Here is a 26344-nt window from a genome sequence, read left to right on the forward strand (position 1 = left end):
TATATCAAATGGACAATCTGTTGGGAATCCCACATCAGAACAACATTTTTTTATGTCTAGCCAAGACCCAAAATATCATATAAAACAGCTCTGTTTTTAAGCAAAGCAATACATCTGAGAACCACGTACGTGGGGCTGATTGGGGTAAATTGTACATGATACAGAAACATGTATATATTCAGTTTTATCATGTTTATTTACTGCACTTAACTTACTATATAGAGTTTAATCAAATTTTATCAAGCCTTCTTGTTTGGTGTGGTATTGTGATATGGCCTAAGGGCTAATCAATACAATTTACTACTACTACTGTTATTATTAGAAAGGTGGGGTGAAGAGGGAGCAGGATTGCAAAAACCTTCTTTTTCACTTCTACCCATAAATTCTCCAAAACAAAACATATTCAAAGGGCAGCAGTCTTTCCCACTAATGAACATTAGTTAGGTTATGTTCTCAAAGCTCCTTCAGAAAAAAAAGGCAGAGACCAGTCTGACAAGACTGTCTGCAGAAACTTGCTGTGAAGAAGGTTTTGTCCTGGCCTCCCATTTCCTCTCCAGCTCATCCCCTGTTTGGGTATCAGCCAGCACGTCAATGACTTAAATCAAGAAAGAGTTTTCTAAGATCTACAGACACTCGCTGGAACACCTCAGCAAGCGAGAATCCAAAAGTGGCAGGCTCAAACCCAAAACCTCAACCAATGACAGATACCAAATGAGAGACTCCCCCCTGGGCACACCCCCCTGGAAGGTGCTGAACAGACTGCGCTCTGGCACCACGAGATGCAGAGCCAACCTTAAAAAATGGGGCTACAAAGTGGAATCCACGACATGCAAGTGTGGAGAAGAGCAAACTACAGACCATCTGCTGTGATGCAACTTGAATCCTGCTACATGCACAATGGAGGACCTTCTTATAGTAACACCGGAGGCACTCCAAGTGGCCAGGTACTGGTCAAAGGACATTTAATTAACTACCAAGCTTGCAAACTTTGTGTTTTGTTTGTTTGTTAAAAATGCAATACAACTGTTTGGCTTGCTCCTGACATGATAAATAAATAAATTTCCTTCCAAATGATGGTTTTCAGCAGCAAAGCATCATTTGGAAGGAAATTTATTTATTTATTTATCGTGTCAGGAGCAAGCCAAACAGTTGTATTGAATTTTTAACAAACAAAGAAACAAACAAAACACAAAGTTTGCAAGCTTGGTAGTTGGCAGGATCAGGTTCATCTTCTTCCAGGTGGTCGGCATCCAGAGCGAGGTCAAAGTGATCAATCACATTGCTGAAGTGACAAAGCTAGGCAGGGGAGCAGTTGGTGAATGGGGCAAGTGGGCAGTATCCCTTGCGGTGCACCTCCAAGCTCACCGGGTGGAAGTAGCTCTTGAGGCAGATGGGGCACTGGTGCTGGGCCCGGCGTTCGTGCCAAGGTCGATGTAGCTGGAGGTGGGCACGGCGGGTGAAACAGCTGTGGCACAGGCAACAAACGGAGGGCTTCACCCTCCACTTGTGAAGGCGCAGGTGAGTTTTGAGGTTGCTGGAGCTGCTGAAGTGTTTGCCGCAGACCTGGAAATGATGGAGAGACAGGTTCTTGCAAATAGCAGTTGTACATGAGAGAAAGACAAAGTTTGAAGAGAGCCAGTAGAGTTGGAGCGTTGGACAAAGGGTGTGTCCACACTGTAGAATTGATGCACCGTGGCTCAGTTCTATGGAATCCTGAGATTTGTGTAGATCAGGTATGGCTCTCCAGGTTTTTTTAATTCCTAACAGCCGGTAGGCCAGCATTTCTCAATTTGGGGGTCGGGAACCCTGGGAGGGAGGTCGTGAGGGGGCATCAGAGGGGTTGCCAAAAACCATCAGAAAACACAGTATTTTCTGTTGGTCATGGGGCTTCTGTGTGGAAAGTTTGGCCCAATTCTATCATTGGTGGGGTTCAGAATGCTCTTTGATTGTAGGTGAACTATAAATCCCAGCAACTACAAATCCCAAATGTCAAGGTCTATTTTCCCCAAACTCCAACACTGTTCACATTTGGGCATTTTGAGTATTCATGCCAAGTTTGGTCCAGATCCATCATTGTTTGAGTCCACATTTATCTCTGGATATAGGTGAATTACAACTCCAAAACTCAAGGTCAATGCCCACCAAACCCTTCTAGTATTTTCTGTTGGCCATGGGAGTTCTGTGTGCCAAGTTTGGTTCAAATCCATCATTGGTGGAGCTGAAAATGCTCTTTGATGGTAGGTCAACTATAAATCCCAGCAACTACAAATCCCAAATGTCAAGGTCTTTTTTCCCCAAACTCCACCAGTGTTCACATTTGGGTATATTGAGTATTCGTGCCAAGTTTGATCCAGATCCATCATTGTCTATAGTGCTATCCAGATGTAGGTGAACTACAACTCCAAAACTCAATTTCAATGCCCACCAAACCCTTTCAGTATTTTCTGTTGGTCATGGGAGTTCTGTGTGCCAATTTTGGTTCAGTTTCATCGTTAGTAGACTTCAGAATGCAATTTGGTTGTAGGTGATCTATAAATCCCAGAAACTACCACTCCCAAATGACAAAATTATTCCCCACCAACCCCAACAGTATTCAAACTTGGGCGTATCAGGTGTTTCTGCCCAATTTGGTCCAGTGAATGAAAAATACTTCCTGCATATAAAAAAGGAGCAACGAAAATAAATTTATAGTTGGGGGTCACATTGGTTTTTAAATGCTTGTATGTCACTGTTGATTGTTTATTGCTTATTTTGTTTTTGTGATTTATATGAATTGTATTGTATTGATTGTTTTATTTGATGTTTTGTTTATTGATGTGTTGTGGGCTTGGCCTCACGTAAGCTGCACTGAGTCCCTTGGAGAGATGGTAGCGGGGTACAAATAAAGATTATTATTATTATTATTATTATTATTATTATTATTATTATTATTGTGGGGTTGCATCATTTGGAAGGCTGAGAAGCATTGGTCTATCGGGGATAAGGCATTTTCTCAAAGAAAACCTAAGTCCATCGTGTCTCCCAATGATAGTACCACCAACCCCCCAACAGTATTCAAATTTGGGCGTATTGGGTATTTGTGCCAAATGTGGTCCAGTGAATGAAAATCCATCCTGCATATCAGATATTTACATTACGATTCACAACATTAGCAAAATTACAGTTATGAAGTAGCAACGAAAATAATGTTATGGTTGGGGGTCACCACAAAATGAGGAATTGCATTAAAGGGGTCATGGTATTAGGACGGTTGAGAACCACTGCGGTAGGCTGTTAGGAATTGTGGGAGTTGAAGTCCAAAACTTCTGGAGAGCCAAAGTTTGCCCATGCTCGGTGTAGATAAATCCTATGACTTTATGCCTAGTGCTTCGATTGCATTCCAGGTGGAAAATTCTAACCATCAACCAGAATTTTTAGAAGGCAAATGAAAACATAAATGACCCTGAAGTGTAATTGGCCAGTGACCATTGCATCTGCTTTAACTGTCAAAGGTTGGTGAATGATGGATGAAAATTCATATCAAGCAGTGAGGTCAGGAAGAACTTCAATTTACTGTGTGGAGGAGGGAGACAAAAGCAATGCCCCTTCAAGACTAAGACCTTTGCAGCCTGGTCCTAAACATACTATACATATCTATGTGTCTTCATGTTGCCTGACAACGTGACTGTATGGGAAACAGAAATCCAGAGACAGGAACTTTTCCCAGCATGCAGATTCAAGGACAGGAGAAGCTTTGTATACTGAATTTCCATTTTTCATGCAGCTGTTAAAAATATAGAAAGCAAAGTGAGGGCTCCTCCAGATGGGCCAGGAAGTCCCAGGCTATCCTGTTTCTGGATTTCATGCTTTCTAACAGTTGTTTCCACAACCACATTGGGTCATGCCCTAAATATACCAAGGTTCATTCATTCATTCTTTATATTCCCTTACTGCTATGTGGTGATGTAATTTATTTTGTGCTGGAAGGGTTGGCGGGTCAGAGGAAACAAACCACTGTGGCTTAGACACAGTTTGGACAATTGTTAGCCTCCAAAAGCCTCACTTAAGGGTCCCAAGGGTTGCATGTGGTTCACAGGCTAGACTTTGCCTGCCCGTGCTTTAAAAGGAAGATGGGGATTGAATCTGATAACTGGATATGTCATGGGAGGAAAACGTCTGGCAAAAGTCATACCTTCAATAAACATAGTATCAGGCTGGATTTACACTGCCATATAATCAGGGGCAGCTTGTCCATTACGCGAAGTAAGCAGTCGCAGAACACTTTTTTTTGCCAGGGGCGCAGAGGCGCCTCTGTAAATGCCCCTTGACTGCCCCTTGAGGAGCGCCCCCTCAGCTCACAACAGCCCTAGCAGTCCGGGGGGAGCCTCGGCTTTCTTGCCTCGCTGCCGGGTGATCCTCTTCCCAAAGGGGCCGGGCCCTTGAGCCTCGCTTAGCCCCTCTTGTTCCTGCTCCACCGGGCCACCGGGTGCGCAAGCAGAGCCGGCGCTCAATCGTTCTCCGCGTTAGATCCCTTTCCCATGACCGGCTCCCTTTCCCGATCCCCCAGCGCTCCACCCGCCTCCTCTCCTCTCCCCAATCCGCGGGTGGGCCAAGGGGCGGAGCCGCCGCACCTGGCCCGCTTCGGGTCCGGAGGCGTGTCTGAAGACCCCAGCGTGCACACCAAAAGTCGCCTCTTCTCCTGACTTTCTCTTCAGCCATTGGGACCAAGAGAGAGAGAGAGAGAGCCCCTCCAGCTGGAGATATCTCCCACCTCCACTCCCTCCTTTGTTTTTGTGCCTACCTTCAGGAAAGGTGGGCATCTCCACCTCTGTCTCTCTCTCTCTCTCTCTTGGTCCCAATGGCTGAGGAGAAAGTCAGGAGAAGAGGTGACTTTTGGTGCACACGCCGGGGTCTTCAGGCACGCCTCCAGACCCAAAGCGGGCCAGGCAAGGGAGCAAATGCGGCAAGTGTAGTTACTGGGATGTATAGTTCACCTATAATCAAAGAGCATTCTGAACTCCACCAATGATGGAATTGAACCAAATATGGCACACAGAACTCCCACAACAAACAGAAAATATATATCAATGCTTGTTTTGTTTTTGTTTTTTGGGGGGGGGGCGCGCCAAAATACTGTTTGCTTACCATGGAAAATTACCTAGGGCCGCCTCTGCATATAATCCAGACTCATATAATCCAAAACTGGATTGTATGAGTCTACACTGCTCCCGGTGGCACAGTGGGTTAAACCTCTGAGCTGCTGAACTTGCTGACTGAAAGGTCGCAGGTTCAAATCTGGGGAGCGGGGTGAACTCCCGAAGTTAGCCCCAGCTTCTGCCAACCTAGCAGTTCAAAAACATGTAAATGTGAGTAGATCAATAGGTATTACTCTGATAGGAAGGTAATGGCGCTCCATGCAGTCATGCCGGCCACATGACCTTGGAGGTATCTATGGACAATGCTCTTTGGCTTAGCTTTAAGCTCTTTGGCTTAGAAATGGAGATGAGAACCAACTCCCAGAGTCAGACATGACTGGACTTAATCTCAGGGGAAAACCTTTACATTACTTGTATCCAGTGCTGTAACCATGGGGCACTGGACAAAATAACTTGTTTTTTTCAGAGGCATGGTGTCATTTGACTGGACATAATGTCAGTAGGAAACCTTTACTTTTACCTACACTGTCATATAATCCAATTCAACACAGATAATTTGGATTTTATATGGCAGTGTAGATGAGACCTCAGTTGGGTTGTTAAAAGGACAGGAAGAACCAAAACAGGGGATACAGATATGGGAATTTATCCCTGCTTGTATTTAAAAGTCCAGGGATGGAGGCTAGAACACCCCCTGCCCTGTCTTTAAAAAAAACATAACTCCCAGAAATTCATTAAAAACAGACTAGGGCAAGGTTTAAATACCCTAAAGCAGTGGTTCTCAACCTTCCTAATGCCGCGACCCCTTAATACAGTTCCTCATGTTGTGATGACCCCAATCATAAAATTATTTTCATTGCTATTTCATAACTGGAATTTTGCTACTGTCTTGAATCATAATGTAAATATCTCATATACCGGATGTATTTTCATTCACTGGACCAAATTTGGCCTGAATACCCGATATGTCCAAATTTAAATACTGGTAGGGTTGGGAGGGAGATTGCTTTTGTCATTTGGGAGTTGTAGTTGCTGGGATTTATAGTTAACCTCCAATCAAAGAGCATTCTTAACTCCACCAACGATGGAATTGAACCAAACTTGGCACACAGAACCCATGACCAACAGAAAATACTGGAAGGGTTTGGTGGGCGTTCCTCGAGTTTTGGAGTTGTAGTTCACCTACATCCAGGAAGCAGAAGAAGTGCTTTTGGTAGGAGGATTCGCCATCTTTTTCCAAAATGAAAGAGAAGGACAGGCGGAGATATCTTCAACCTTCTCTGCCAAAGGGGTTCCTAAGACCATCAGAAATATGTGTTTCCTGATGGTCTTTGGTGACCCCTCTGAAACCCTCTCATGACCCCCCAGGAGTCCCGACCCCCAGGTTGAGAAACACTGCCCTAAAGGCATCTTATGAGCCCTGGTTAGTACTGTGACGAGAGATCACCAATGAGAGATCACATGGTGCTGTAGGCTGTGTTTCAGGAGCAGGAACTGGGAAAAGTATCTCTGAATATTCACAGGGTCACTAAAAGTTGACAAGTGAGGTGAAGACACACACATACAGGAGGTGCATCATGTCTATGGATATTTTTTTAAAATCCCATTCAGTTCAGGCACAACTCCAGACAAATCCCAAGGCTTTTAGGTAGTCTAGAGTAGCCTTAAATTGACAGCCTAGGTTGCAAAAAACCTTCCCCACCTGATATTTTTACAGCACCCTAAAGCCTTGGGAGGTCTTCTCCCATCTTCTCTGTTCTCTTCCTCCTCCTTCCTATGATATAGCCCCACATTCCAGAAGATCTCCATTCCAGAAGGTCTCCTTTTACGAAATCTCTGGAGAAGTAAACAAAAGGGTGACCTACCAGGCACTTGTGGGGCTTTTCACCCGTATGCACCAGAAGGTGTTTCTGCAGGTGAGCCCGCTGAGTGAAGCGTTTTTGACACATCTCGCACTGAAAAGGCCTCTCTCCGCTGTGTATTCTCAGATGGACCTGCAAGCCAAGGTACAGTGTGAGTCTGGAAAAGATGGAACTGTAGGAACAAAGTCAAAACCGAAAAGCATCTTCTGTCTTGAAGCCATATTGAAAGGTACAAGAGCCCCCCTATAGATGGGAAAAGAGTAAAAAAGATGGAGTTTTGCTAAGGAAGAGACACAAAATGCAAAAAAAACAAAAACAAGGAAGGCATAGAGAAAAGCTAAGAGAGATTCTTAAGGTAATGATTTCTGCCTTCTGTTTTTATCTGTTCTAATGAACATGAGTGCAGGTGGTAAACTGAAACAGGATTGCCAGATTGAAAAGTGCAGAAAGTTCCTGTATATTTAGTGGAAAGTGGAATTTCAGCAGATGTTGGTTTTCATGCAACAGATAAATTTGGAGAGACTTTCAACTTGGAAATGCTTTAGTTGTCAAGGTCAAAACATACCTTGATATTGAATCTGAGTGGTTGGAAGGATTTAAGATTGCCAATGACTTATAAGACTTAAACAATTAAATTGAAAAGAGCTAATCCATTTTCTCCCTAAGGGAATTACATCACAATGTAAATTACTCTGTTGTTGCTGGATTGCTATTATGTGTTCAATGCAATATTACATTTCAACAGAATGCAAATGCTGGAAATGTTCCACAGTTGGCCAAACCTTTTTCTTTCTCTATTTATGATCTTATCGTGTCTACAATAGATTGGTTTATTTGATTTTTGATAAATCTGACAATTGGAGGTTATGGCTAATAGAATTGTGTGTGGAATTCGTTTCTTCCGTTTCCTTCGGTACTTTGGGAGCACATTACGGGAAGGCCCCTCCTGATACGAAAATCAGCTTGACACGAAAGCAAATGGGAGCAGGTCTTGCCTCCTGGCCTGCTTTTCGGCATCACAGTTTAATGTATTTTATTAATCTCCTAGCAAACAAAAAGTAAATCTTCATTCCCTGAAAACTACCTGGAAGTGGGATGCCTCCTTAAAATGCCTTGGACAGTGCGTGGCTGGCTGTTGTGGTGTAGCCTGGGAGAGAATGCGCTTGTGCCTGCAGCTGAGCGCCTCCCAGAACTTGCCTCTTTGCCTTGGAAAGAGAGTGCACGTGTGGCGTGCAGGCCCAGAAAGCACGCCTGCCAGTGCTTGCAGCCGAGCACCTCTTCTAGAGTAAGAAACAGAACTTGCCTCCTGGCCTTGGAAGGGGAGTGCGTGTGTGGTGTGCAGGCCCAGAAAGCGCACGCCTGTCAGTGCCTACAGCCGAGACGAGTAGAAACAGCAGGAAAGCCTCACTTGGCCACAGTAGTCCATACTCTGGTTACATCCCGTATAGACTACTGCAACGCGCTCTACGTGGGGTTGCCTTTGAAGACTGTCCAGAAGCTTCAAATGATCCAATGGACAAGCAGCCAGATTGTTAACAGGAGCGGAGCTCAAGGAGCATACAACTCCTCTGCTGCATCAGCTCCACTGGCTTTTTTTTTTTTTGTCGTGTCAGGTGCGACCTGAGAAACTGCAAGTCGCTCCTGTTGTGAGAGAATTGGCCGTCTGCAAGGACGTTGCCCAGGGGACGCCCGGACGATTTGATGTTTTTATCATCTTTGTGTGAGGCTTCTCTCATGTCCCCGCATGAGGAGCTGGAGCTGATAGAGGGAGCTCATCCGCCTCTCCCCGGATTCAAACCTGTGACCTGTCGGTCTTCAGTCCTGCCGGCACAGGGCTTTAACCCACTGCACCACCGGGGGCTCCAGCTCCACTGGCTGCCAGTTTGCACAATTAAAAGTGCTCGCTTTAGCCTATAAAGCCCTAAACAGTTCTGGCCCAATTTACCTGTCCGAATGCATCTCCCCTTATGAACCATCTAGGACTTTAAGATCATTCGGGGAGGCCCTGCTCTTGATCCCGCCCTTATCACAAGTATGTTTGGCAGGGACGAGAGACAGGGCCTTCTCTGTGGTGGCCCCTTGGCAATGGAACGCCCTCCCTAAGGAGATTAGATGTTTCAGAGACAAGTTAAGACATGGTTATATCAGCAAGCGTTTACAAATGCAGAGTACCTGACATAGGAAAGGGAATCACTCGACAATGGAACTTGGACAACGTTATTTAACTAGGAGACACTGATGATAATGATGTTGGTTTTTATTGTTTTTATTGCTTCTATTGTGGTTTTATACTGTTTTAATGTTTAATTTGTATTTTGTTGTTATGTGTACTGACTTGTTGTAAACCGCCTTGAGTCGTTGATAAGGCTGAGAAAGGTGGTATACAAATATAGTAAATAAATAAATAAGAAGAAGCCTCCTTAAAGTGCGTGCCAGGAAGGGGAGCCTGGGTGGGACTCCCCCCCCCCCCCCATAGTGGTCCAATAGGAAATGGATCTTTAGGTACCGTAGAGCAGGGGTCCTCAAACTTTTTAAACAGAGGGCCAGGTCACAGTCCCTCAAACTGTTGGAGGACCAGATTATAATTTGAAAAAAACATGAATTAATTCCTATGCACATTGCATATATCTTATTTGTAGTGCAAAAACACTTAAAAACAATACAATAATTAAAATGAAGAACAATTTTAACAAATATAAACTTATTAGTATTTCAATGGGAAGTGTGGGCCTGCTTTTGGCTGATGAGATAGGATTGTTGTTGTTGTTGTGTGCTTTCAAGTCATTTTAGACTTAGGATGACCCTGAGCGAGGGCCGGGTAAATGACCTTGGAGGGCCGTATCCGGGCCCCGGGCCTTAGTTTGAGACCCCTGCCCTAGAGCAAAAAATGGATCCAGGCTCCCACCAAAAGCTGGGTCACAAAATGGGTCAAAGTTTACCTCGAACGCACAACCCTAATGGCTAATGGCTGCTAACTTGCTCTCATACATAGAAGTCAGTTTTGAGGGCACCTGTCATGCAGGTTAATTTCTGCATTTGCTGGCTTTCGTCTTCATGGGTGGTTTTGTTAAGAGAATAACATTACGTTTTCTCTTTTTACCTTACCTGATGAGGAAACATTACTCTTGTTGGGTTGTTGTAGGTTTTTTCGGGCTATATGGCCATGGTCTAGAGGCATTCTCTCCTGACGTTTCGCCTGCATCTATGGCAAGCATCCTCAGAGGTGGTGAGGTCTGTCGGAACTAGGAAAAAGGGTTTATATATCTGTGGAATGACCAGGGTGAGACAGAGGACTCTTGTCTGCTGGAGCTAGGTGTGAATGTTTCAACTGACCACCTTGATTAGCATATAATGGCCTAACAGTGCCTAGAGCAAACTTATGTTGAGAGGTGATTAGATGTCCTTGTTTGTTTCCTCTCTGTTGTTGTGCTGTTGTAATCTTAGAGTTTTTTTTTAATACTGGTGGCCAGATTTTGTTTCAATACTATTAGCCAGCAGACAAGAGTCCTTTGTCTCACCCTGGTAATTCCATAGATATATAAACCCTTTTTCCTAGTTCCAACAGACCTCACTACATTATTGTTACTTAAATCGAAAACCTCAACAACACAGAGGAATTTGTTATTTTTGGTGCATAAGTGTTGTGCAAGCATCCTACTCAAAGGTTTAGTACATAGACACATGCCTGTATAGAAGAATATATTATTCCTGATGACGAGGAAAGAGGGTTTGACAAACTCTTTCATTCTCATTTGTATCCTGAGTTTTCAGGCCATACCTTCAAGTTGGAGAGCTGCCCAAAGCTCTTGGCACAGATGTTGCACTCATATTTGATTTTGCCATTCTTCGTCTTCAGAGGGTATGAGATGGATGAACTGCTTTCCTGGGATGCTGGTGGGCTGATCTTTGACACACTGAGGCAGTCGGTCTCATCCTGGTGGAGAAATGGGAAAGCTGTCCTCTCCTGCTGAATGACAGAGTCACACAAAAGATGTCCACTGGTGGACCCTGCAAATGACAAGGTTCTGGTATGAAGGAAAGAAAGAGGATTATGTAGTCTAGTGGCATCTTGTGACAAGGTGGGTGGGTAAACAGCTCGGCATATCTCAGGGTATGGACATCTTTGTTTCTCCAAGATGTTCTGGGTGGATAAATGTAGAGGTATAATGTGTCTAGGAGTGGTCAATGGGAGTCCCGATTGAAAGGAGAAGGTTTGAAGGGGTACTGCAAGCCCAGGGTAGTAGTTGCAAGCATAATGATAACCTTGGGGCAAGTAGCCCATTGGTGGGAACCCTGAGAAGGAGGAATAGAGATTGCTCAAATGGAGTTGATGGTTCTTCCATTGTGAAGTAGTTGGGCTGTATACATAGTATTTGGGATCATGCTGTTTTTCTAAAGCCATGTCTCTTTGGTTTGGAAACCCAGGCATCTCAGGTCCAGCTTCCCCCTTAGATGCACTGTGAGAGGAATTATTAAGCACTATGTGATGCTCTTTGGTTGTGTCCTTAAACGGGGCCCGCATCTTTGACTCCATATTTTGATTTCCTGCTTTTCTCATTCGTGGAATGTCTTGTTCGAGTTCTTGTTCAAGTCCTTCAACATGAGTGCTCTCTTTCCTTTTGTCAGTTTGGCCTTTCTTTGTGGAGAATGATGTGCATTTCTGGTCCTCTTTGGAGCCATTTTCTGTTAGTCTGTGATTCTGGTGGTCTAACTGGAAATCTCTTGAGCCTAGACATTCCATAAAGAAAGAAACGTTTTTACGGTCTGTCCATGTATTTCAAACTTCTTACATATAGAAATTAAATGCCATGATTTTATATATAATCCCATGATACAAAGATATATTTTACAGAAACACAAGGACTAAAACATGTGGCAAGAAAGACGAATATCTATCTCTGTCTTAGATGTCATATTGTATGAAGCAAGCTAGCTCTGATTCATCTTTCTCCCTTACTAAACAACCATATGAGATGAGGTAATATCTAACAAAGATGGGAGAAATATTAATTTCTTCACATGACTTCTCCATAAAACTCTTCTTTTTTTCTCTTAACCAACTGTTTGAATTCTAACTCAAGATGACCACACAGAAGTTTGGAGGCCAGAAGATTACAGTGTACCATGGATACGGATCGGGAATATGCGGTCTGCATAGAACCAATAATTTAAGGATACAATCTCATTCTCAGACCACACATTAAGGGAAAAATCAGATAACATGTGTAATCTTTAGCTTATTATCAAGAAAGGTTTTTTTTCTATCCATCCACAGAACACTCTAGAGGGGAAAAAACGTGTTTTACAGAGATAATACTTCTGAATCATTTCCTGTTGTGAAAAAGTCTTCTACTGGGCCCAGAATGGTCTTGTGGACCAGAAACATGGGGAAAGGATATTTGAAGCCAAAACATTGATTTTTTTTAATTGATGTGGTCTTGGAAGATCTTTTGAGGGGCTAATATGGCCACCTAGCTTCTGCCAGTTGTCCATCCCTGCTATATAGCAAGAAAAATTCAAATTGCTGGTCTTGGGCTATAATAAAGCACTATATGGCTCCAGCCCAGTTTACTTGTCTCCCTCTACCTTCCGCCTTGTAGTTTAAGATTCACCGGGGAGGCTCTGCTCTCGGTCCCACTGGCCTCGCAAACACGTCTGGTGGGGATGAGGGACAGGGCCTTCTCGGTGGTGACCCTCCACTTGTGGAATTCGCTTCCCAGTGAGATTAGATCAGTGTCCTCCCTCCTTTGTTTTAGGAAAAAGTGAAATCGTGGTTTTGGAACCAGGCTTTTGGTTAGCAGGCACAACGGCACATTAGAAACTGAACTGGGTCATATGAGTGTTATGATAAGGAAAACGACTGTATAATTAATTTTATTGTTTTTAATCTATTGTGTATTTATGGTTTTATATTGTGTTATATTTTGGTATTGCGGCATCGAATTCTTGCCAATGTTAGCCGCTCTGAGTCCCCCCTCGGGGGTTGAGAAGGGCGGGGTAGAAATGTTTTAAATAATAAATAAATAAATAAATAAATAAATAAATCCAGAATGAATTTCTATCATTTTCCACAGTCAGATAATGTGGAGTGCTGTGTGGAGATAGATGGCTTCCTGTTGGCAGTTTGGGATAAGAGGTTCCTAGTCTGATTTCCTGCTATCTAAGATATTGGATTATGATGGCCATGGCATCAGTAGCACTCTCACCTGGTTGAGATATCAGATTCCCTGGCTGCAAAGATGGGATGTGTTTGGAGATGTCACGAGCGTCCCAGACCAGAAGTTCCTCTCCATCCAAGATCGGTGTCACAGTGTAGAAATAGATCTCCAGGTTGTATTGGATGGCCATTAGGTTCTGGTTTGAATGGGCTTCAGCTGAGTTCACGTAACACATCCAGTTGCAGCAATCTGGATCGTTCACAGCCAATATATGGTGAAGCTCTCCTTCTGAGGAAAAAACCTGAGCAGACAAGACACAAGACAGTGGGGATGAATGATGTACTCCATGGGTGAGGAACATATAGCCCATAGACTTCTTGTGTCTCTCCACTTATTTTCAGGTGCTCTTTATCCATAGCTTGGAAATGCTACTTTTCCAACTACTAGCTCCCAGAATTTCCTAGACAGCTTGAACATGCATGATGGTGGACTCTGGGACTTGTAGTCCAAAAAATAGCTTCCTAAGATCTTCTCTTGGTCCCCTTAAATCTACATCCATAGTTACGATGTTTGCAGCCATCCTGTTGAATTTTGGTGTCTGTGGCAAAAAGAAATCCCTTTGAAACAAGGTACATGGGAAGCATGCACCTAGTTTTTGAAGAAACTTCCACGATTCTTGGATTTGTTTTGTTTTTGCTGCCATTCGTAGGCCACTGATATGCCATGGCAGCAAATTCACCAATGCAATTCAGTGAGTTTAGAGCCCTCCACTCTCGCAAGCTTCCCACTCCAGAAGTTGCATAGCAATCTATTCAGTTACTGAGGAAACCCATCTTTGAATAGATGATTTTTCTATGGGTACACAGAGGAAGGGGTTTGTCAACTTCCTGTTTCTAGAAATCAAATTCATGTAGTCCAGTGCCAGGCAAATTAGTGCTCTCCTGGCTTATTGTATGTATCTATTTGTTTTATATTTTCCCTTTCTTCCAAAACATCTCCAGAGGTGTGTGGTGAGTGAGTGTTACCTTCCAGAAGTGCTTCGGATCCATACTCCTTGACATTTTCAGTCCAGTGCAGATCTTTCCAACTAGTGGTCCAAAACATGTTCCTTGTGGGATATACTCTCTGCTAACCACGGTTTTCACCTGAAGAAGAATCAAAATGGTGTCACTACCTGTATCCTGGTGGCGTAGTGGATTAAACTGCTGAGCTGCTGAACTTGCTTACCGAAAGGTTACCGGGGAGGTTTGAATCCGGGGAGCGGGGTGAGCTCCCACTGTTAGCCCCAGCTTCTACCAACCTAGCAGTTTGAAAACGTGCAAATGTCAGTAGATCAATAGGTACTGCTCTTCAAAATTTTAATGAAAGAAATGGATCTGGGGCATCAGTTCATCACGGCAATTGAAGAGATTTATAAGAGTCAAAAGGCAAAAGTACAAATAAACGGCCAAATTTCCGACGAATTTGGGATCGGGAAAGGCTCTAGGCAAGGTTTATTTTATTTATTTATTATTTTTTGCACTTATTGACCGCCCCTCTCAGCCCGAGGGCGACTCGGGGCGGTGAACAGCAACAAGAACAGTGTACAAAAGGTCCAGACAATACAGACTCGACAATACAAACATAACATATACTTATCCTAAAAATCCGCTTCGTCAAGTCCTGGGGTCATGGCCAATTTCGTATTCCTAGTCCATTCCAGTGTCGTTCACGATAGTTTCAGTTAAAGGCCTGCTCGAAGAGCCATGTTTTTAGGGCTCTACGAAAGGCCAGCAGAGAGGGCGCCTGTCTGACTTCAACAGGGAGGGTGTTCCACAGCCGGGGGGCCACCACCGAGAAAGCCCGCTCTCTCGTTCCCGCCAGGCGTGCCTGTGAGGCAGGCGGGACCGAGAGAAGGGCCCCCCCGGATGATCTCAAGGCCCTCGTGGGCTCATAGGCCGAGATGCGGTCTGCAAGGTATTTTGGGCCGGAACCGTTTAGGGCTTTGTAGGATAATACCAGCACCTTAAATTGGGCCCGGTAGCGAATCGGCAGCCAGTGGAGCTGGGACAGCAGGGGCGTTGTATGCTCTCTGCGTCCTGCTCCCGTTAACACCATGGCAGCCGCACGTTGGACTAGCTGTAGCTTCCGGGCCGTCTTCAAGGGCAGCCCCACGTAGAGAGCGTTGCAGTAGTCGAGGCGGGATGTGACCAAAGCGTGTACCACCGTGGCCAAGTCAGACTTCCCAAGATACGGGCGCAGCTGGCGCACGAGCCGGAGCTGTGCAAATGCTCCCCTGGTCACCGCTGAAACCTGAGGCTCCAGGCTCAGCGATGAGTCCAGGGTCACACCCAAGCTGCGAACCTGTGCCTTCAAGGGGAGTGCGACCCCGTCCAGCACAGGCTGTAACCCTATACCCTGTTCGGCCTTGCGACTGACCAGGAGTACCTCTGTCTTGTCTGGATTTAATTTCAGTTTGTTCGCCCTCATCCAGACCATTACAGCGGCCAGGCACCGGTTCAGGACTTCGACGGCCTCCTTAGTAGCAGGTGGGAAGGAGTGACAGAGTTGGACATCATCTGCGTACAGGTGACACCGCACCCCGAAACTCCGGATGATCTCACCCAGCGGCTTCATGTAGATGTTAAACAGCAAGGGGGACAAGATGGAACCCTGAGGAACGCCACAAGTCAACGGCTGTGGCGCTGAACAGGAGTCCCCCAGCAACACCTTCTGAGTACGACCCTCCAGGAATGACTGGAGCCACTGCAGAGCAGTGCCCCCAAGACCCATCCCTGCAAGGCGCCCCAGAAGAATACCGTGGTCGACGGTATCGAAGGCCGCTGAGAGGTCCAGGAGCACCAACAGGGACACACTCCCCCTGATCAGCTCCCGGCGCAGATCATCCACTAAGGCGACCAAGACCGTCTCAGTACCATGTCCCGGTCTGAAACCAGACTGTGCCGGATCCAGAATATCCGTGTCTCTCAAGAATACCTGGAGTTGTGAGGCCACCACGCTTTCCATGACTTTGCCCAAGAAGGGAAGATTGGAAACAGGCCGAAAGTTGTCCAATTTAGTGGGGTCGAGTGATGGTTTCTTCAACAGCGGCTTTACAATAGCCTGTTTTAGGCTCGCTGGAATCTTGCCTTCCCGAAGGGAGGCATTAACCACCACCGTAACCCACTCGGCCAATCCCCCTCTGGCCTCTTTCAGAAGCCAGGATGGGCAGGGGTCTAGGATGGACGTGGTGGGTCTCATTCCTCCAAGTATCTTGTCCACATCCTCGGGTTTCACAAACTGAAAGGAATCCAACAAAATCGGACAAGCAGGTGCTTGTGTCACATTCACAGAGACTGCATCTAATGTGGCGTCCAGCCCAGCGCGGATCAAAGCGACTTTGTCTGCAAAGAACCGAGCAAATGCTTCACAGCGTGCTGCCGAGTTGTCAGGGCTCCCACCTGAAGTTGGGGGAGTTAAAAGACCTCTGACAACCCGAAACAACTCCGCCGGACGGTTTTTTGCAGACGCAATAGTGGCCGCAAAGAAAGTTTTCTTTGCGGCTTTTATTGCCGCGGCATATGCCCTTAAAAAGGACACAAACCGTGTTCGGTTTGACTCGCTTGGGTCTGAGCGCCACACGCTCTCTAGAACCCTCTTCTTTCGCTTCATCGCTGCCAGCTCCTCAGTAAACCAAGGGGCTGGTTTAGCTCGGTTACTCGAGAGGGGACGTTCCGGAGCGATCTTGTCAATAGCCCTGGTCATCTCCCCATTCCAGAGAGCGACCAAGGCCTCGACATGATCACCTACCGCGGCGGCGGGAAACTCCCCAAGAGCCATCAGGAATCCATTTGGATCCATTAGTCTCCTGGGGCGGACCATCCTAATGGGTCCTCCACCCTTGCGGAGGTTAGGGGGCGCAGTGAGTCTAAATCTAATCAGGAAGTGGTCGGACCATGGCAACGGAGAGCTAGACAACTCCTCCACCCCGCCACCTTGCTCCCATCCCTGACAGAAAACCAAGTCCAATGTGTGTCCAGCACAGTGGGTGGGGCCAGTTATTCGTTGGGACAGCCCCATGGTTGCCATGGCAGACATGAAGTCCTGAGCCGCACCTGTGAGGGTTGCCTCGGCGTGGATGTTGAAGTCCCCCAGCACAAGAAGCCGTTGGGACTCCACCGCCAGGCTCGAGACCACCCCCGCTAGCTCAGGTAGGGAGACTGTAGTGCAGCGAGGTGGACGGTACACTAGCAGAATCCCTATTCTGTCCCGGTCACCCACCCTCAGGTGGACGCATTCAAAGTTTGTGGTCTGCGGGATGGGGGTCCTGGTTAGATGGATGGAATCTCTATAGACCACTGCGACCCCGCCTCCCCGTCCTCCGGCTCTTGGTTGGTGTTGCACGGAGAAACCTGGAGGACAAAGCTGGGAGAGGTTTACGCCCCCCGCTTCATCCAACCAGGTCTCCGTGATGCACGCCAGATCTGCCCGCTCCTCCAGGATTAAATCCTGGATCCAAGATGTCTTTCCGTTGACAGACCTGGCGTTCAACAACACCACCTTCAAGCCAGAGGGCCCGCTCACCTGGTTACACCAATTTACCTTCGGAGACCGATTGGGAATAGTTAATTTGGATAAGCGGTCCGAATTAAGCCGAATTCGAGGTCTCCGTCTCCCGCATCTCCTCCTTCCCACCACGACCTCTATGGGGGCCCCACGGCTAGTGGAACGCCTCCCCCCCTCCATGCCGCAGTTTCGAGCCAAACGATCCCGTTCTTCTACACTTGTTGTTGGGCTTAAAGGTTCTTGCCAGCATCCCCTCTCTCCCTCCTCCCCCCTCCCCACCACATCTTCACTCATAGGCTCCAGCACACCACCTCTTCTGCCCCCTCCGTTACAAAAAAGCAACAAGAACAGTACACAAATGGGGGCAGGGGACCGCATGGGTAGCAGCAATACAGACGGTAATTGATGGTAATTGATGATCCGACTGCTACAATGGGACAGTTCATAAAGTGCTTAAAATTGAGAGCAGTTCGTCAGTTAACGTAATGATTATAATTAGCTAGCAACAGCACACATTCATTAATAAAGTGCATGGTCTAAAGGCGCATTAATAAAGTGCAGATCTCAGCAAGGTGCTAGGACTAAAGTGCTCTGCTAATGATAATAAAGTGCGGCATAGAGGGTCGGGGGAAGGGGCGTAAGTGCTGGTGCAATTTGGCAATCGCGGCGGGCGCCTAAACGCTCTATCCTATTACAGATGACAAAGACACTAATGGTTGTTCGGAATGGACTAGTTGGGAGTTATACAATTCCTATTATAGATGGTAGTGATGGTAATTAATTGAAATATTGCCAAGACCCCAGAGTATTTAGACGGGTTGTAAGCCAGCGGATGGGCTTCCGGAGTTGGTCACTCGGGGGTGGGCAGCACAGATGGACAAATCAGCAAGAAAACCGGTCTACGCCCGGGTGGTACTGTACAATAATCAGGCCCCTGTGGGAGTCTTAAGGCCTGTCAGCAAAGAGGCCAGGTCACATGTTGTTCTCTACCTGGGCGGTTCCCAGGGGCTCGGTCTCCGTGACTCCGTGCCCGCAGGGCAAATTCGCTCAAGAATGGCAAACGATGACCTCACCAAGGCAGGAGGGTGGGCTCGCCAGATGGTGGAGACCAGCCTCCGGACCCAGCTGCGGCTCGGCGCCTACACTGTCTAGCCAGTGGCGGTTGTGGAGGCCGGGGAGCGCCCGGTCTCCGCACCCAGCGACCGGCGGTGTGTCAATGCAGCGGTCCGGTGGCGGCGGTCATTCAAGGATGGCGGCCCTGCGTTCAACTTCTCCCTGCAGCAATCAGCGCCAGGTCTCTTCTCCCCGCCGCTTGCAGAGGTGGTGGTTCGGCAACGGCGGCGGCGTGATCCGGCTGCACCCGGCTAAACTCAGCCGGATGCAATGGCCGCGGCCAAACAGCAGATGGGCCTCTCCAGCAGCGCCCAGCAACTAGACGAAGCGGGCCCCCACGGCCCGAAAAAGGCGACGGCAGTGGAGACGGGTCTCCACAACGACGACTCACCCCAGGCGGCGGCAGTCCCCGGCGGCAAAGGCCGCGGCCCGACGATGGAGGCGGGCTCCGCGGCGACGGCCCGGCGAAACAGCGACGGCTCCCGCACGGCCCGGCCGAGCGGGCGGAGCAGCGCGGCGGCGGCCCGACGGCGGCGGCGGCTCCCCAGCGGCTCCTATCCGCTGCAGCGGCTCTCTCTGGAGGCAGCCCCGCAACCCCGCCGCCTCGCCCCGATGGAGGGGGGCAAGCTGGCCGCTCAGATAGTCTCGCCGCGTTGGCGGTGGCGGCCCTGGCGGTGGTTCGGCCTCTGCGGCGGCGGCGGCAGCGGCGGTCCTGGCCCCCGGCGGCAGCCCCGGTGGTAGCCCGGCCTCCGCGTTGGCGGCGGTGGCGGCCCTGGCGGCGGCAGCAGCCCTGGCGGTGGTTCGGCCAGTGGTTCGGGCCAGTGGTTGGCGGCGGTGATTCGGCCTCCGCGCTGGCGACGGCCCTGGCTCCGGATTGAAGCCAGTCGGCAGTAGGTAGGGCGGCCGCGATAAAATGGCGGCGGGCGTCCCTCTTCTCCCTCTCCGCCTTCCCTCTGTCTCCTCCGTCTCCTCTGGGCCTTTCTCGGCTCTTCACCCCTCCATCGGGAGCCTGAGGTTTGGGGTTCTCTCTCCCTTAGTTTAGGGGTGGTAGACGAGAGGGGGGGGCTCAGGATTCCTCCAGATTAAAAAATTGCCTGAGGAGCGCAGCGTTCTTTGCTGCCAGCCACCCAACCGGAACCGGAAGCTGAGGTTGTCCGATTTCACCCTTGATCTTTATAATGGCACTAGAAATTTTGATGAAAAATCTAAAGGATGATCAGAATATCAAGGGGGTAAAAATTGGTAAACAAGAATTTAAGGCCAGAGCCTATGCCGACGACATAATAGGAATAATAGAAAACCCACGAGAAAACATTAAAAATTGGCTAAATATGATTGAAAAGTTCGGGAAATTGGCAGGTTTTAAATTAAACAAACAGAAGACTGTTATTCTAACAAAGAACATGTCAAAAGAAAAACAGAAAGAGTTAAAGGATATCTCGGGCCTCACAATAGTTACCAAAATGAAATACTTGGGCATCTGGATCACCTCAAAAAATGCTCAACTTCTTACGAATAACTATGAAAGACTTTGGAAAGAGATTCAGAAAAAATTAGAGAAATGGAAATATCTAAATCTTTCCCTTTTGGGAAGAATTTCACTGATTAAAATGTCAGTTCTCCCGAAGCTATTATACCTCTTCCAAAACATTCCAATAATCAGAAACTTGAAGAAATTCAAGGAGTGGAATAAGGACCTTATGAAATTTGTCTGGAAAGGTAAAAAACCAAGAATAAAATATCAAATTTTGACTGACAAAAAAATAAGAGGTGGGTTTGGACTACCCAATTTGAGCCTGTATCATGATGCAAATGCCCTAATTTGGTTAAAAGACTGGATTAAAAAGAGAGAATCTCCTCACATTAGAGGGTCATGACTTACGTGTAGGCTGGCATGCCTATCTTTGGTACGGAAGAGAACAGAAGGAAAAGAATTTTGGAAATCATTTTATCCGATCGTCACTAATTAGAATTTGGGATAAATACAAAAGATATTTTTATTCCAAGACGCCTCTATGGGTTTCTCCCATGGAAGCGAAACAACGAAGGTTACTGGGCTGGACAACCTGGCCTACATATAAAGAACTTTTAAAAAGTGGCACAGAGACGTTAAAATCTCAAGCGGAAATAAATCAGAGCTTCCCTAAAATTACATGGCTACATTACATGCAAATTAAAGAACATTACTTGCAAGATTTGAAACAAGGCTTCCAAGTGAAAGAAGTTTTTTGGGACAATTTTTTAAAAACTGATACGAAATGTATAACCAAATTATACGAAAAACTATTAGAATGGTCAACTGAGACAGAATTAATAAAAGGCTGTATGGTAAAATGGGCGGAAAATTTTAAAAGACCAATAGCAATGTGCGATTGGGAACTAATCTGGAAGAAAAAACTTAAGTACACCTATGCAATGGATTTAAAAGAAAATTGGATGAAAATGTTTCACAGGTGGTACCTGACACCAGTAAGTTTGAATTGCATGTATGAAAATGTACCAAAAGCCTGCTGGAAATGTAATGAACACGAGGGGACCTTTTTTCACCAATGGTGGAGCTGTAGAGAGTCTCAAAACTATTGGAAAAGTATCCATGAAGAAATGCAAAAATTATTTAAAAAGAAATTTCCAAGAAAGGCTGAATATTATTTATTGGGAATTGTGGATGGAGATATTGAACTGGACTCCAATGAAGACATCCTGTTTACATATTTGACAACGGCAGCCAGAATTGTTTATGCTAAAGTTTGGAAGCAGAAAGAAATACCAGAAAAATCCCACTGGATTAACAAGATAAATGAAATAAAGGACATGGATAAGTTAACATTTTTATTAAAAAAGAACACAGGCAATCCAATTAAAGAGACTAATTGGTCAGCAGTCGAAGATTACATGAAAACAACATAGAATATTATTATTTGAACTGAGGAATTTTTCTTTATTGGCCTATACAAACAGATATAGAAAAAGAAATTATTATGCGAGCTGAATCAGAAGGGAGTCGACATCCCTTTATTTATATATATATTTTCTTTTTTTTGGAACTTTTTTTTTTTGCTCTTTGTGGTTTTTTACTTCTATTTTTATTGCTATTTTTTTTTCTTTCTCCTTTTTCCCTCTCCCCTCTATTTTTTCCCTACTTTTCTATCTTCTTATATTATTCCCCCTCTTTCGTTGTAACTGTATAAAATTTAATAAAAAATTAATTAAAAAAAAATAGGTACTGCTCTGGCGGGAAGGATCACTCTGACCAAAAGGTCATGAGTTCGAAGCCAGCCCGGGTTGGAGTGGGTTTCCAACCAATTGTGTGTAGCCTGTTGTCGACCTTTGCAACCCGAAAGACAGTTGCATCTGTCAAGTAGGAAAATTAGGTACCACCTTAAAGTGTGGGGAGGCTAAATTAACTAATTTATGAGGCCATAAAGAAGACTCCAGCAGAGCATTCCAGCGGGGAAGCATGCGGGGAATGCGGAAGTACTTCATCAGCGTCGCAGATGGACAATGAAAGCGACTGCTCTCCAGAAAAAGTTAAATAGCCTCTGTGTATGTCTGTATATGTTTGTATGTCAAAAATTGGCATTGAATGTTTGCCATATATGTGCACACTGTAAGTCCCCTGCGGGGTAAGAAGGGCGGAATATAAAAGCTGTAAATAAATAAATAAATAAATGGCGCTCCATGCAGTCATGCCGGCCACATGACCTTGGAGGTGTCTATGGTCAATGCTGGATCTTCAGCTCAGATATGAAGATGAGTACCACCTCGCAGAGCCGGACATGACTAGACTTAATCTCAGGGGAAAACCTTTACCTTATCTGTATCCAGTGCTGTAACCATGGGGCATTGGACAAAATAACTTGTTTTTTTCAGAGGCATGATATCATTTGCCACCCCTCCAGGCCTCCTTGTTCCTAGCTTCAGTATAACTGGGGGTGCGTAGGTTTGATTTTCTCATCAATAATCCATTGCCATGAGTTTTTATTGTAATGAAAAGTGTGTATGTAACTATTCTGGCTGGGGAATATTAGGGCCCATACGTTTTCTAGGAGCCCCCGGTGGCACAATGGGTTAAAACCCTTGTGCTGGCAGGACTACTGACTGACAGGTCAGTGGTTCGAAATTGGGGAAAGCAGGTTGAGCTCCCTTTGTCAGATCCAGCTTCCCATGTGGAGACATGAGAGAAGCCTCCCACAAGGATGGTAAAACATCAAACATCCGGGCATCCCCTGGGCAATGTCCTTACAAATGGCCAATTCTTTCACACCAGAAGCGACTTGCTGTTTCTCAAGTCACTCCTGACATGAAAAAAAAAAATCCAACCATACCCTCTAAATCACGGGTCCTCAAACTTTTTAAACAGAGGGCCAGGTCACAGTCCCTCAAATTGTTGGAAGGCTGGATTATAATTTGAAAAAAGCATGAATGAATCCCTATGCACACTGCACATATCTTATTTGTAGTGCAAAAAGAAAAACAATACAATAATTAAAACGAGGAACAATTTTAACAAATATAAACTTATTAGTATTTCAGTGGGAAGTGTGGGCCTGCTTTTGGCTGATGAGATAGGATTGTTGTTGTTGTGTGCTTTCAAGTCGTTTCAGACTTAGGTTGACCCTGAGTGAGGGCTGGGTAAATGACCTTGGAGGGCCATATCCAGCCCTCGGGCCTTAGTTTGAGGACCCCTGCTCTACATTTTCACACATTAAAACTGGGTCACATGCAGCTGGGACAGATCACGGTGAGATCCAATAGGAATGTCAAGGCAACAAGCTGTGCTTTTCCTCAATACTAAATGAGGAAAAACACACATGAATATTACAAATTGAGTTTCCCTTAAAGCAGAAATCCAAAATGTTCCAAAATGCACATGGGTGGCTCTGACCATGACATGTTGCCTCTGACAGGTTGTGATCAAAATTATTAAAAGAGTGTATAAAATTACCTTTAATCTATATGTATAAAGTGTATTTGAATTGTTAATTTATCTTGCGTTTAGACTTAGGTCCCAATTCCCAAACAATTCAAAATCCAAAAGGCTTCTGTTCCTAAGCATTCCATCTGTATTTTCAGCTATGAAAATCTAGCAGTGTTTTCTTCCTTCCCAAAGTCTTTGAGCAAGGGACATACCTGATTGTTGCTGTCATATTGGAAGGCCAGGTTCCGGGGCAATGAAGCTTGTGCCCAGGGAAGGCTGGCCTTGGGCTCAGGTCGCTGGTCCATCAAAACGTAGGTGTATTGCTCCTCAAGAGCCCCTTTCTTCCATGGTACCTTGGCTTCCACATTCATTCTTCTCTTTTCACTCCAGCCACAGTATGGAGGTGAGCCCTTAGCCCAAGGAGGTTGAGCGAGGAATACAGTATTAAAACACAGGGATTTGAGGTTCTTTGACCAGAACAAATCAAGTCTGGAGTCTCCCTAGCAGCTAAAGTGATGAAACTGAGGCTGTCCAACTTTGGCCATATCGTGAGAAGAAAGAACTTGTGAAAGAAGACAATAAGGCTTAGAAAAGTAGAAGGCAGTGAGAAAGGAGAAAGGCCACACTAAAGATGGATAGATTCATTTGAGGTAGTGGTGCCCAACCTGTGGGCTGCAGCCCACAGGTGGACTGTGAGACCTAAAATAAGGTTTGCAAGACATGAGGGGGAAAATTGCAGCAGCGCATGCGCGGGGGGGGGGGGGCATATGCGGAGAGTGAGAGAGAAGGAGAGGGAAAGAAGAAAGGAAGGAAGGTCATTGCTCTCACCAGCACTTTCTCAGCCTTGGGAGGCTTCCTAGGCCAGGGCAGAGAAGGCTCACCCAACAGCCCACGAGAGGGAGCGAGAGAGAAAAGGAGAATCCCCCAAAGTACGAGGGGTAGTTTTTAAGTAAGGTCCGTTTTGTTGTAGACACTAATAGTTCGCGCGCATACCGCAACAAGCACGTGCGTCGTGTACTGGCATGCCTCGGGAACAACTGTGCTCAGTTTCCACTCTGTAGCTAACCTGTACGGTTCTGTTCTGTGCTTTAAATATGTTTCAGACTATCAACTCACCCTCCGCATGTGAGGTTCGCTCGCTTCAGCTGAAGCCACCAAATTGTCTGTAATCAAAGAAGGGCGACCGGAGCGGTCCTCATCATGGACGTTGTCACAGCCATCTTTGAATTGTCATACCCACTTAAGCACTTTGCTTTCACTCATAACAGTATCACCGTACACTTCACAAATCTGTCGATGAATTTCTGCAGCAGGCAGGTTCCTTGCTGACAAAAACCGTATCACTGAGCAAACCTCACATGCGGAGGGTGAGTTGATAGTCTTAAACATTTTTAAAGCACAGAACAGAACCGTACAGGTTAGCTACAGAGCGGTAACTGAGCACAGTTGTTCCCGAGGCATGCCGATACACGACGCACGCGCTCGTTGCGGTATGCGGTGAACTACTAGTGTCTACAACAAAACGGACCTTACTTAAAAAATACCCCTCGTAGTAGTAGTAGTAGTAGTAGTAATAATAATAATAATAATAATTTCCCATTGCCACACATCAGTTGTAATGGGAAAGCAGCCCTTTATAAGACCCTGTTTAGTCCCTCAAAATTGTTGTTGTTGTTGTTATAGGTGTTAGAGACAGTTTCTTGTGTCTCACACTCTGCTTTTTGTATTTTTTTCAACCTCAGCCCCATCCCCCTCTTTTTTTAACATGAGCGTTAACAAAATCCACTGACAATAACACAGCCCAACAAAATATGTTCTTGGTGTCTTTGCTTTTAGGCCTGTGCCTGGGGTTATTTGGGGTGCTGATTCAGAAAATTGCACGGGATAGACGACATCAGCTCTCGATCACCACCTTTTAAACAGAGGCTGGACAGACATCTATCGGGGGTGCTCCTAGTGCAATTTTCCTGCTTCTTGGCCAGGAGTTGGACTGGATGGCCCATAAGGTCTCTTCCAATTCTATGATTCTATGATTATTAAATATACTTTTCTGTGGGTGAGCAGATGGCGACTACTGCATGGCATATGTTCAGTATCAGAAACTAGAGCTGATTTGGTCTATCCAATGCAGTTTTCCGAATCAGCATCCCAAATAACCAAACTAAATCTAAAATGGACCAAAAATCAATTTGTAATCCTTTTGGTATTAATGTTGGAGAGTGGTCCCTGGTCAAAAAAAAAAAAAGTTGGGAACTATTGATTTAAGGAAAGCCCTCATTCTGCAAGACCTAGATGACAAGGTGACTTGGAGGTCTCTCATGGGATCACCAAAAGTCAAGTCAGTTTGATGGCAGTTGACAACAACAAAATGTCAAGAAGATTACAGGGTGTTTGAAAATTATTTTAACATATATACAATTGAAATTGTACATATGAATTTTGGGCATCCTGTATTGTCCCACATGAAACTGATACTGGATTATTATGGCAAAATAAAAGCACATTTGGATGTACTTGTCATACAACATCATGTATGTTCCATAGTCACATTGCGTTTGACATTGAAGTGAATGTCACTGTCTTTCTGCCATTCCTCCTTGTGCACTAATGCTT

The 26344-nt window shown here is 45.8% G+C and overlaps 2 protein-coding genes across 2 annotated transcripts; both read right to left on the reverse strand.

The window, feature by feature from the left end:
* Window positions 1–1277: 1277 nt before the first annotated feature.
* ZNF683 (zinc finger protein 683) lies at window positions 1278–11707 on the reverse strand. Its single transcript, XM_060785723.2, has 3 exons — window positions 10776–11707; window positions 7001–7129; window positions 1278–1563 (listed from the first exon to the last, which is right to left on the reverse strand). The coding sequence occupies exons 1-3, from the start codon at window positions 11553–11555 to the stop codon at window positions 1297–1299; spliced, it is 1176 nt and encodes a 391-aa protein (XP_060641706.2). The 5' UTR covers window positions 11556–11707; the 3' UTR covers window positions 1278–1296.
* Window positions 11708–12258: 551 nt separating this feature from the next.
* On the reverse strand, window positions 12259–24102 carry LOC132781446 (PR domain zinc finger protein 1-like). The gene is made up of 4 exons (XM_060785722.2): window positions 23944–24102; window positions 14181–14300; window positions 13204–13456; window positions 12259–12278 (listed from the first exon to the last, which is right to left on the reverse strand). The coding sequence occupies exons 1-4, from the start codon at window positions 24100–24102 to the stop codon at window positions 12259–12261; spliced, it is 552 nt and encodes a 183-aa protein (XP_060641705.2).
* Between the last annotated feature and the right edge of the window lie 2242 nt (window positions 24103–26344).

The sequence above is a fragment of the Anolis sagrei genome, chromosome X (assembly GCF_037176765.1).
Source record: "Anolis sagrei isolate rAnoSag1 chromosome X, rAnoSag1.mat, whole genome shotgun sequence".
In the NCBI taxonomy this organism is placed as follows: Eukaryota; Metazoa; Chordata; class Lepidosauria; order Squamata; family Dactyloidae; genus Anolis; species Anolis sagrei.